This window comes from Citrus clementina, unplaced genomic scaffold (assembly GCF_000493195.1).
Source record: "Citrus clementina cultivar Clemenules unplaced genomic scaffold, Citrus_clementina_v1.0 scaffold_4, whole genome shotgun sequence".
Classification (NCBI taxonomy): Eukaryota; Viridiplantae; Streptophyta; class Magnoliopsida; order Sapindales; family Rutaceae; genus Citrus; species Citrus x clementina.
The window spans coordinates 20,446,245-20,458,814 of NW_006262274.1; the positions used below are offsets into that span (position 1 = coordinate 20,446,245).

Below are 12,570 nucleotides of genomic sequence, written 5' to 3' on the forward strand. Positions count from 1 at the left end.
ACGTACGTAATGCATACCTAATCCTTAAATAACTTCCCGCATTTTGTCAATACGTACGATTACAAGTACTCTCATTAAACAATTCGACTAGACACTTGTGCCTTATTTTCTCGTTTTGAATCTTTTCATTTGATTTACAACCAATGTATTGTAGGTAGAGTAGAACTGAGGAATAATGATTTACTGAGTGATGTTATAACGAGATGTTATTTGGTTGATCCACAAGTTTAATATTATTTATGATGAGTCATATTTTTCACATAATTGTGCCATACGTATAAATACTTAATTTTATGGTGGGTATAAGGTATTAACATTTAATGCTATATTATTTTTCCCATATATAATCAAAGACCAAAGCAGCAAGTATGAATTTTCTCCAAACATATTACAGCAAATTAAGTAGTGCATAACCCAATACAGAAATTGGATTATGGGTTATTAATTAAATAAATTGGGAATATAAATATATTAATTAATAAATGAGTAGTAAAAGTTAATTAGCAAGAGATGGGGCCACGTGCAGCGGACATGAGGCCGGCATCCACCGTAAGACACGCGTGTATGCGCTCACACTAATATTGACCCAAGCGGTTCTCGACCACCATGTGCTGGCATTTATATCCACCGTGCCTTAATTACTACACCATTTTGTTTTGTTTTTTTAATTTTTTTTTTTTTAAGTTCAACTTGATAGATTCAAGATTTGAAAGTGCTTTTAGGTTTTTTTTTTTTAAAATGATTTACGGGGTATATATGCCATCCACCAAAGAAATTGATATAGCGTAACAACAAGTTTAAGAATAATTTGTAATATTTGTTTCATAGTTAATTTTACTTAACAAATATTTTAGCTACTGTATTTTTTTTTTAAATTAAGTAAAAACGCAACGGTTACAAATATACTTAAAATGGGAGCTTTCTGTGACATGAGATTTACAAATCCGTTGCCTGGTCTCGTACATTTGATTCAAACCGACCATAATGTTATACTCTTTCCATATATTTTTTTTTAATTAAAATTTTCGATGAAATTGAGAGAAAGAACAGTTATGTATCTGTTCAATTATTGTACGGGATATAATATCCTCAGAGAAAAAAAGTCAAAGTATTGGTACAATAAAAATAAAAAATAAAGAAAGGTACACGATGCCGATCTCAGTTTTGATTGACTGCCAATTCCACTCCGATTCCCTGTTGATTTCACTTGTGATCTCTTTCTAAATTTGTGCTTAACTTATGTTGCGATACTTTTAATTTAAACTGTTTGTGTATTTTTGCCAATTTTATTGCCGTGGTCGTTAATCGTTATATGTATGCAGTATTTTTATTAAAAATGATATTTAAAGGTCGCGTTTTAAACAATTAACCGCATATATAAGCTGGCAATAAATTGACATCCTATGGAATTTACAAGTGCCTCGCCTTCTCGATGTGAATGTGACATTACATGGAACAAATAATCCTTTCAACGTGTTTGATTTTATAAATGACAAATTTGCTCAAAAAACTTCAAGTTTCTAGAGAAACATGCATATGAGGTTTTGACTTACCAATGAAGATCTTAATTTTTGCAACTAATTTTTTTTTTTTTTCAATTGCTATGCACCCCACTCCTCCCACATTATAGTCGATCAATCTAGGTCGGTGCGGGAATTCAAAAATTTGACCTTTTTACTTTCGTGATAAGACAGATCATCGAGAGACAAAATCATTTAGGCTGTCTTCTTAAGACCGAATAAAATCACGTTAAGAACAAGATAGTTAACAAGAATTATATCTCAACATGTCATATTTTAATAATATTTGTTTGAGTTTTGATTGGCAAGTTAAATTCAAATTCCACATAACTAAGAGAAAACAATAAAAAAGTATTTGAATTTAAAAAGGACGAAAAAATTTAAAAAAAATTGTGCAACATCTTAAATTTGTCACTAATTATATTATATGTTTCATTTAATCTTATTCATTGAGAAGAAAATTATAACTAGATATTCATTCCAATAGATTAAAAAAATTAAGTTATACAAACTATTGCCCTTTTTTTTAAAGTATGTTATACAGAGATGTTACTGATATTACATCATACATTACAATTAATACTATATAACTGGGACCACCGCCATACATTGACACACTGAAACACTCGCCCATATATTTTAAATCCTCTTTAATATTCGATGGTTGTCTACTCCACTCACATTTCTTAAGGGAGAGACTGTCTTCATTCAATTATGTTAATAATTAAGGGAGTACTGAAATTAAACCCCATAAAATTCTTATAGAGGATCGAACCCTTACACTTAATATTATAAGTGTAAAATTTCTCACATTGAATTAAAGGTCCATTAGTAACTATTGCCCATTTATCCTTAACTAAAAATTGACTTTTATTTGAACCATGCATTCATCTCATTAATTGATTAACCAATGCAATTTGTTTTGAATAGTACAAAGAATGAACGAAAAGATAATATTGTTTAAAAACATAGTAACAACTAATAATTAATTGAAAAAGATAATATTTCACAAAATTGACCGGTCTAAATCAGGGACAGCCCCTAAACCACCCTAAAGAGTAGAATCAGAGGCCTAACTTATAGGTGTTAGCAGGAAAATGTGCCAATTCGAAAATCTTTAATTAGCCACTCGTAATCTGCCGCCTGTTCCCGAATCCCGCATCCTTAATCGGCCTCTCCAGAAACCGTGGAACATCATAATCCTACCCCCAAGACATTTTCCATCACGTGCCTAATTATCCCACACAAACGCCACGCATCCAGTATACAATAGCATAATCTCGGGAGAGCGGCTAATATACGCCTCGATCGTCTTAGAATTGCTGACATCTACCCGTTTTGGGTACTCGCCAAATATATACTGAAAATAGACAACCGAATACGAAGATTAAAAAAAAAAAATTAAAAATAAAAATAAGTGTCAGAGTGTGTGTGGTGGGGGTGCTTTTGAATTGATTTTCGGTTTTGGAGCATCGTGTCTGGTGACTGATTAGTAAACGAATGAGTCATCGGGGATATTTTTAATTGATTATGGTAATAAAATATTCATAAAATATTTTAGTTTCCCTAACGAGAGCGGGATCAAGAGAGAGTCCCGGGTACTAATAAGATCTCTTCTAATAGAGTCAGTCCTGTGCCTGCGCGTGTATATATATACATACTTATGTAGTGTTACTTTCTTGATGTTTATATTCATTCAGCAAATATACAATTAGAACAGCAAAGGCTTTTGCGTTGTGTTGTGTTGTTGCAAGAGAGGAAAAGAGAGAAGATAAAAAAAAAAAAAAAACAAAATTCACTTTGAAGAATTGTAATGGGTAGGTGCTAACTTGGTTGTTATCATTGTTTTTGTTTCTCGTGCTTTCTGGGTTTTCTTTATTTTCAGTTTTATTCTTTTTGGTTAATATATCTTGGTTTTTGTGTTTCTGTTAAGTTGGTGGTCTTTGAGGCCTTTAATTGAAAGCTTTGCTCAGACAAATTTTTTTGTGCTTGTGTTCTATTGGTGCTTCCTTGGTATGTGGGTTCTGTTACAGAGTTTTTGAGCTCTTCATTGTGGGTGGGGTGGGTGGGTCAGTTTTCTGAATCCGAAGATGTTTGTAAGAAGTCCTTTTCATGGTTATTTGCTTAAATTTCTCTTCTTTTACTCTTGCCTTTTTAAGTTCAAGTATCTCTTTTTTGATTGGCCGTGACGATTCAGTTGTAAACTTTACTTTCCTTTTGTTCTGTTATTGGTCTGTATTATCCCTGTTTCTGTATCTGAAATAATTCCATTTTCTTTTCTCTCCTCAGAGCTGAGCATGAGCTATTCACATGACAGTGATGATGAATATGAGAAACTCATCAGAAGAATGAATCCACCCAGGTATCAACACAACCTCAAATTCTTTTCTTACAGATAAAGCCACCCTCTCACCCCTCCCACTCTCTTTTTTCAAGTGTGAACAAATTTATAGACTTTGCGATTTACACCACTTTGTACATGGGCCTTTTGTCAGGGTTGTGATTGATAATGAAGCCTGCAAGAATGCAACTGTCATACGGGTATTAGCTCTTATTCTTTGCTTTTTGGGTACTCTTTAAACAACAAATCTTGGCTTTTTGGTACTCATTCCGGTTTGTGGTTCTGCAGGTTGATAGTGCTAACAAACATGGAATACTTCTCGAAGTCGTGCAAGTTCTTACGGATCTTAACCTTATTGTAACTAAAGCCTACATATCTTCTGATGGTTGCTGGTTTATGGATGGTAAGATTCTCCCTGACAAACACCACCCCTCTAAACTTTATAGCTTTTTTCATTTTTCACTATGAAGATAAAGTCTCATGTGTTCTTGTTTTTCTTATTTGAACAGTTTTTAATGTTACTGATGAAGATGGAAACAAGATTACTGATGAAGGGATTCTAGATTATATTAGAAAGGTGAGCTGAGTTGTATGTGGTTTTGTCTTTTTTTTTTTTTTTCCTGTGGTATGTTTCGCAGGCAACTGATTATTCGGGTATTTTTCCTTTCTCTTTCAGTGTCTTGGGCCAGAAGCTTGCTTTGCATCTTCAATGAAGTCTGTTGGGGTTAAACAATCGATGGACCACACAGCAATAGAATTAACTGGAAGTGACAGGCCAGGGCTACTTTCTGAAGTGACTGCTGTTCTCACTCACCTTAAATGCAATGTAGTGAGTGCAGAGGTGTGGACTCACAACACAAGGGCTGCAGCCCTGATGCAAGTGACTGATGAAGAAACTGGGGGTGCAATCACTGACCCAGAGAGGCTTTCTGTGATTAAGGAGCTTTTATGTAATGTACTTAAGGGGAGCAACAAATCTGGGTTGGCCAAGACTGAGGTTTCACAAGATGTCACCCACACTGAGAGGAGGCTTCACCAAATGATGTTTGCTGATAGGGACTATGAACGTACTGGCACCGGTGATGATTCCTTGGATGAAAAGCAAAGGCCTAATGTGAATGTTGTTAATTGTTATGACAAAGATTACTCAGTGGTTACAATTACGAGTAAAGATAGGCCAAAGCTTGTCTTTGATACAGTTTGCACTTTGACAGATATGCAGTATGTTGTTTTTCACGCCAATATTGATGCTGAGGGACCAGAAGCATATCAGGTATTTTTTTTTTTTAAATTTACGTGTTGATGTCTGTGATTCTACGGATAAAGAAATGTGTTGGATCTCTATTAGTTTCGTTATTTCTAATTTTTGAATGGGATGATTTTGTAGGAATACTTTATCAGGCATATAGATGGATCCCCTGTGAAATCGGATGCAGAGAGAGAGAGAGTGATACAGTGTCTAAAAGCAGCTATTGAGAGAAGAGTTTCTGAGGTCAGCGCAAAATCACATATTTGAATTTGGGAGTTACAGTTTTAAATTTTACGCAGAGAAGTTCCATTGATTTACTGAATGGTGCTTTTTTTTTTTTTTAAACAAACTAATTATCTAGCCTCATCTCTTACTGAATTTCAAGTCGCCCTTCATTTAGAAATTGGGAGGATTTTGAGAATAACTGTATAATAAATATAATTTTTTTTTTGTGATTATCATTTTCTGTTGTCATAATCCAACCATGCTTGCAGACACTCTGTAGGCAAGAATCTTTCATCTTTGTCAACAGCTTCTGTGTCTTATTATGTTCTTTTACGTGTATCTGCCAATGACAATGTGCTTTGACAAGTTAACATGAATTTTTCTGCTTAACGAATACAACTCAAGAAAACAGCCCAATGAAAGTATGAAACATAATCTTTCTGAACATTCCCATTGATTAGTTTGTTCCATGTTCAGGGATTGAAGCTAGAATTATGCACCACAGACAGAGTTGGACTGCTATCCAATGTTACACGCATCTTCCGGGAAAATAGCCTCACGGTAACTAGAGCAGAAGTTGCAACTAAATCAGGCAAAGCTGTCAATACTTTCTATGTTGGTGGTGCATCCGGGTATCCTGTTGATGCTAAAATAATTGATTCCATCCGACAGTCAATTGGCCAGACTATACTTAAGGTGAAGGGCAATCCCGAAGACCTAAAACCAGCATCACAAGATTCTCCTACTAGATTCCTTTTTGGTGGTCTATTCAAGTCCAGATCTTTTGTTAACTTTGGCTTGGTTAGATCCTGTTCCTGAGGAATGATGAACTTTATTTAGCTCACCTCGATGTACATAGAAACCACCCCCACCTAGGTTAATTTCACAATATTCTTGCCTTTTAACCTTGATCTGACTGAAGAATAACTTAAACTTAGGAGCCCCGTCATTTCTCAAAGGTGGTATATGGAAGAAGCCGTTGAGACAGCTCAAAGTTCTTGTAAATTCCCCCATTTGCCCCTTTTAAACATCTATTTCTTTTCTGAGGATCCAATCTGATGTTGGAGACCTGAAAGCAGAGAAGGAAATTTATGTGTAATGACGCCATGGAATAGTCAGCTTTAACTTGTGTACATAGTTTACTTAATGCTGTATTCAATCTTCTGGCATCTTTATCAATCTCTTTCCAATTAGCTCCTTGAATTTATTTTATGTTGGTCACACACGACTTGGAAATTATGTTTGACATTTATTTTGGACTGGCGTCCACAAATATAAAGCAACTACTCTCCAACAATCAACAGAACTAAACAAAAGGGCCAAATAATAAGTCAGAAACCTAGTTGGAAGAACTATTTTATCATTGAATTGTTTACTTGCTTTTGATTGGTGAGTGAAGGTACCAACCTTGACTCTTAAATTCCTCCGTTTAAGCAGAAGGACCCGCAGCATTGGCGACAGCTTATTTGTAGGTAATCATGACTTAATTTTTCCACATTCAACAAGATTTGGATGTGAATGAATTTTGAACTTCATTTCAGATGGAGACGTGCATTAAAAAGATGGGTTTGGTTTTTGAAAATCCCATTTAGTATTTTGTTGAACGTCGTGCTTTTTTGAAGTTAGACAACTCATTTACACATGTGAAAGAAACTGTTGGGAGCTTCTTCATTTGGTTCTCTGGTCCCATTCAGAACCCAAATGGGAAATAAACTATTCGGGGATTGATGATGTGGTTTTTCCAACTAAAAACGACTGTGATATGTGGACCAGCAAAGCCAATCCACCTATTTCTTTCCCATTGGAAACGGTCCAACCAAAATCTCGTTCTAATAATCTAAATGAAAGTGATTTGATCCTTCTTTTTGACCAAATGCTGAGAGGATGATGTCGTATTGAAATCCTAAAGCAAGGAACTCAAATGGGAATGGAAAGAGATAAAGGCAAGACAAAATGCGTTTCCTTTTTCAGAATTATATGCTGGTACTCCATGACTCCAATATCATCTTCAACACCTACATGATTGGCTTTATAATTATTGGTTGGTGGGGCAGTAGTTTTTCAGGGTACTGCCACGTGGCTTTTCGTCCCGGTAAAGGATCATGGAGTCCCACATTAGTAACTAATCCCATCCTATGTACAAGACTGTATCTTTTGAACTCTATGTTGCTGATGTACATTGAATTATGTATTCAATCTGCTTCGGTGACATTGAAAACTGGACTTGTCAGGAGCATGAGCTATGATGCAAACTTCACATTAGCTAATAGTCATCATCTTCATAAGATCAGCCGCGTAGGCTAAGCATTTAACCTATTAAATAGTTTTGCATACGTGTATCTTGCGATAAACACAGGGACTGATGCACCATCACTGTTTTTTTTTTTCTGCTACTTGGACTTGCCAACAGTCAATGTTCTGCCCTTAACACGTCGAGAACGCAATGGAAATTTATATGATATCCACCAGAAAAGAATATATTAATGGTATTTTTTAGTGATATTGAAGTTCAAGATTACTGGAACCGCCAAGTTGGCTTTACTATCATAACAAAATTATGACCATCCATTTTGAAATATAAAAAATCGGCTCTGATTGTAAATGTTTATCTAATTGAATAGCTGTGTAATCTACATGATAGCTGCCATAAACTTTTTTGAAAAGTTGAATACCTTGGTCTTAAGGAAACTTGCTTTCTGTAACTTCATTTAACTATTATATTAATAAAGGGTCATGTGGCTTCTGAGGATCTTGTCACTGAAAACTTTGGGGTTCTTTAAATGCGTGCACTGATTCGTTCCTCACATGGAGGATGATCAGCAAATGCAGGTTTCTTAAGGCAGCGGCAACTGCGCAACCTCATCTCATCACATGAATGGTTTACTAAGAGCTATGCATATCTTATATTTTATTGTACTTCTCGTATTATCCAGTATTTCTAGGTCTTACCGTGCTTCATGATGTGTCGTTCTGCCGCTGGCTGATGGTGGGGGCATGAACGGTTGATTGGTTGATTAGGATTAGCACCCATTTGTTGATCGGAGGATTTATGTATGCTGTATGGTATAGCAGCATTTGTCCAAAACTTGTGAATATTTTTCATAATGAGAATCAACAAAGAGTAAGCCTGATTGCCTCTTGTATTAAATGCTCAAGTTTTCTCTTATCTCAAACAATGCCTAAGGCGAGTACATAAGGAGATTAAAGAACATTAAAAAATAAAGACAGGACAATGGAGGACTCTGGTGCTGAGTTCCCTGGCTTCCAAATTTGTGTTCACAAAGAAGAGTATGCGTTTCAAAGGCCATTGAGCCGGTTGCAAAAAAGAGCTCCATGTCCTCTTCAGCTAATTAAGCCTAATAATAAGGCTTCTTCTCTTGAATGCAAGAGTGCATCAAAAGCAATGGGGTACAACATGAATTCATCATCATCAGCAGCTGCTGCTGCAAAATCTTCTTCTTCTTCATTCAGTTCATTCAGTCAAAATAAAGATCCCATTCCTCTACTTTCTCCTCTTGTATTACCCTCTATGCTTGAATCCTCATATAATATCCAAGAAGGAAATACTTAAAAATCCCATTGAATTTTCTTGCAAGCACTGTGTCAATCAATGTAAATGTGAGAAATCCTATTTGCTGTATCATCGTTGGCTATGTATATTTAGTAGATTTTTCTTCTATATCACTGAAAATTGTACCATTGTATTGCAATTTCGTACTTTTAAATTGTTTCTGCCACTATCCAAAAAAATTGCAATAAGCAACATCTAACCTTTGTAATAGCATCATCACTGAGGGATGCATCAACTTACACGTGGAGGTTGATTGACTACAAAATGGGGCTAATGATGTAATTAATGGTTTGTTTGATATCGATGTATTGTGGCTTAAAAGTTTTAGTGGCTATGAAACGGAAGTTCTAAACTTCAAATTGTAAAATAAAAGTTGGTAAAAGTTGAAAACTGTAAATTTTAAAATTTTAAAAATAATAATTTTAATAAATTAGCTAGAGCAATAGATGTTTTTCACCAAAATATAATCATATTGGCTTTAATGTCATAACTAAAAGTGTTTAACAAATATTTTGTAATTGTGATTTAAAAACAACAGTACCTTAAATCACCTTATCCCTAATTTGAGTATCGTCATATGATAAAAAAATTAATAAAAAATTAAAAAAATTGATCATTTGACAGTATTTAGAACGTGAAACATGATACTTTAAAAGTGACGAACCTTCATGACAATCTTAAAAGCGATTAAAAATCTAAAAATTAGTTTCTCATAAAATAATATTTGTGAAAAAAAGACCAGGGGAGTTTTGTTGATCATTCATCATCATGGATTCTTACTTATTATGAAGAACGCTTTGGATGAATGCCACGTAAAACCAAAAGCCATGGCTTCATATATCTTGTTGGGTGGAAGACAAACTATAGTACTATTTGTAAATTGTAAATTGTAAATTATGTTTAAATGAGAAAAAATAGAATCGGAGTTTATAATTTGATGATAGGTGCTTGCTGAAAAGAAACCCCATGACTATGCGTAACACACCGAGAATCAAGTATGTTGACCGAGCCAGCGTGAAAACTTTTGTAACCTCTCACTACAAATTGTCATTATTGGGCTTCGAAACTGAGTTCATTTCAACATCCAAAACTAACCCATATTTTGAAATAGGCCTATTATCTAGGATGGGCCTCCGCTTTAACTTTATGAAGGCCTTTGATGGTCCAAAACCTAAGTTTTTTTTTTTTTTTTGGCAAAACCAAATTCGTTATCATATATATATATATATATATATAATATCTGTTCGAAATGAAATTTTTTATTTTTAGAAGTCTATTATACAGAGATGTTATTGACATTACTTCAGACATTACAATTAATATTTACAATCATATTATATAATTGGAACTACCGCCATACATTGACACACTGAAGCACTTGTCCATATATTTTAAACCCTCTCTAATATTCGAAGGGTGCCTACTTTACTCACATTTCATAAGGGAGATACTGTTTCCACTCAATTATATTGATAATTGAGGGAGTACTAAAATTAACCCCCATAAAGCTCTTATGGAGGCTCAAACTCTTGTACTCAATATTGTAAGTGCAAGTCTTCTCCCATTAGACCAAAGGCTCATTGGTCTGTTCGAATTGGATTGAATGTTCAATTTCAGTATAATTAATGTTTACATGTCTGAAGTGGTTGCTTATTTGGTCCATATGTAACCGTACGCTTATTTCTTTCTTCCTATATTCCATGACCACTTCGCTACTCCAAAGTCTCAAGTGCAAATAGTAATCATCGTATTCAATGCCAAACTCATTATTAGTTCTAAATGGCATTAAAATGCAATAAAATAAAATAAAAACAGAGAAATATATATGTGATCAAAGAAACATAAAAAATATTTAAGTTTACATGATCAAATTGTATCAGGAAGAAGGTTTTGTAGTTAGAACACGCATCATGATTGTATTAATTGGAAGTATTAGCATTTTTTAAATCTAGGGATGGCAGAAATCCCTGTGAGCGGGGTCTTTAGAGGATTTTCCCCATTTGGTACGGTACAATAATGATTTTATACCCAATTTCTTATTCAAAAAAAGAACGATGATGATTTTTTTACCAATTTTTTTCTTGGAAAAGGGACAAGAATGAGCTGGAATCCCCAGCCTCTCTTCAATTCTCTATTTTCCCATTTTAAATTTAAAATTAATTTTATTTTTAGAATTATTAATGAATAAACAATAAAATTTAAATTATAAAATATTAAATATTAGTATAAATAACAAATATTAAAGTATTTATACAGATATACCATGAAGCTTTAAGACATAGTTAGAGTAATGATACAGCCACAAACTCTTGTATAAACTTATTTTGTACAAACTGACGTGGCATTAATTCATTAGTTGAATGAAAATATAAATTAATAAAAACAAATCATATGGGCTAAGTGATATTTAATTCAACCAATCTTATCATGCCACATCAATTTGTACAAAATAAGTTTGTACAAGAGTTTGTGGTTGGATCATTACTCAGCATAGTTAACTAATTGTAGTTCTAAATTACTACTCAATCAGGTTTTATTCGGAAGGCCTTGGCCCAAAATATTTGTTTTAAACTTTTATCTAATAAAACGAAAGTTAAATCAAAAACTAAAGCTATAACATCCAAATTTTACAAAGATATATTGTAAAATTTACTTTTATTTAATTTTTTCTTTTAATATGATTAAATCAAATTCGGAAACTAAAAACTTATCGGTTATTTGAAGGTTATTGGGGGGGATCAAAGACCCTCGGGGATTCTCTGTTATTATTCGGGGAGAAGACTAGAATCCCCTTAAATAATTATGACGGAGATGGAGAGGGAACAGAGACATATGTAATCATGGATGGATACATGAATATCAGTCTCCTCCCCTCCTCACCCCATTGCCATTCCTATTAAAATCATATTTAGGGCCAGTTTGAGAATGTTGTATTTTTAAAATAATTGTTGTTAGCTGTGCTGTAAAAATAATAAATTGTGAAGATAATCAGTTAAGTGTTTGGTAAATTTTGTTTTCAGAAGTACTGTGAGTTTTAAAAGCACTTATGGACGTTTGGTAAATTTTACTATTAAACTGCTGAGAGAAAATAAATGACTAAAATATAAATAATGTAGGATAAAATTTACTTATATATATATAAACATGTACATACAATATTTTTTATTGCGTACTATACTAATTTTAACTAAAAATAAAATTTATAATATATTGATTTTTTATTTTTTTGTCTTAAAACGATTGATAATTAAATTTATAATATAGTGAAAGAAATTTAATAATAATTCGACCAACAATTGATATTAATAAATTTATATTGATGAATTATAACAAAAAATTATTAAAATATTGATTTTATTTCCAATTTAAATAATAATAATTTTGAGTTTAGGTAATAATTTTAAAGATATTTATAGAATTGTATTAAAGGATAAAATTAATTTTCAAAATTAAAATATAAAAACTACTCATTCTCTACTTTTCAAAATTAGTCGTAAAATAGGTTAATTATGAGAAAAGTGATTTTGATTTTTGTTTACTAAACAGTAAAATTAAATTTTAAAATTTTAAAATCACCTCAATCCCAAAGGGGCCTTAATTATAAGTTTTCTTACATTTCTGCATCATACTTCATATTAAAGAAGTAAAATTATTGAGTATAAAC

At 33.2% G+C, this 12,570-nt stretch overlaps 2 protein-coding genes across 2 annotated transcripts; both read left to right on the forward strand.

Annotated features, from left to right (window-relative positions):
• Positions 1-3,585: 3,585 nt before the first annotated feature.
• Positions 3,586-6,540, forward strand: LOC18044371 (ACT domain-containing protein ACR4). Its single transcript, XM_006437797.2, has 8 exons — positions 3,586-3,635; positions 3,810-3,882; positions 4,016-4,061; positions 4,150-4,264; positions 4,371-4,438; positions 4,538-5,134; positions 5,249-5,353; positions 5,813-6,540. The coding sequence occupies exons 1-8, from the start codon at positions 3,611-3,613 to the stop codon at positions 6,152-6,154; spliced, it is 1,371 nt and encodes a 456-aa protein (XP_006437860.2). The 5' UTR covers positions 3,586-3,610; the 3' UTR covers positions 6,155-6,540.
• Positions 6,541-8,567: 2,027 nt separating this feature from the next.
• On the forward strand, positions 8,568-8,906 carry LOC18044372. The gene is made up of 2 exons (XM_024186296.1): positions 8,568-8,684; positions 8,748-8,906. The coding sequence occupies exons 1-2, from the start codon at positions 8,568-8,570 to the stop codon at positions 8,904-8,906; spliced, it is 276 nt and encodes a 91-aa protein (XP_024042064.1).
• The last annotated feature ends 3,664 nt before the right edge of the window (positions 8,907-12,570 follow it).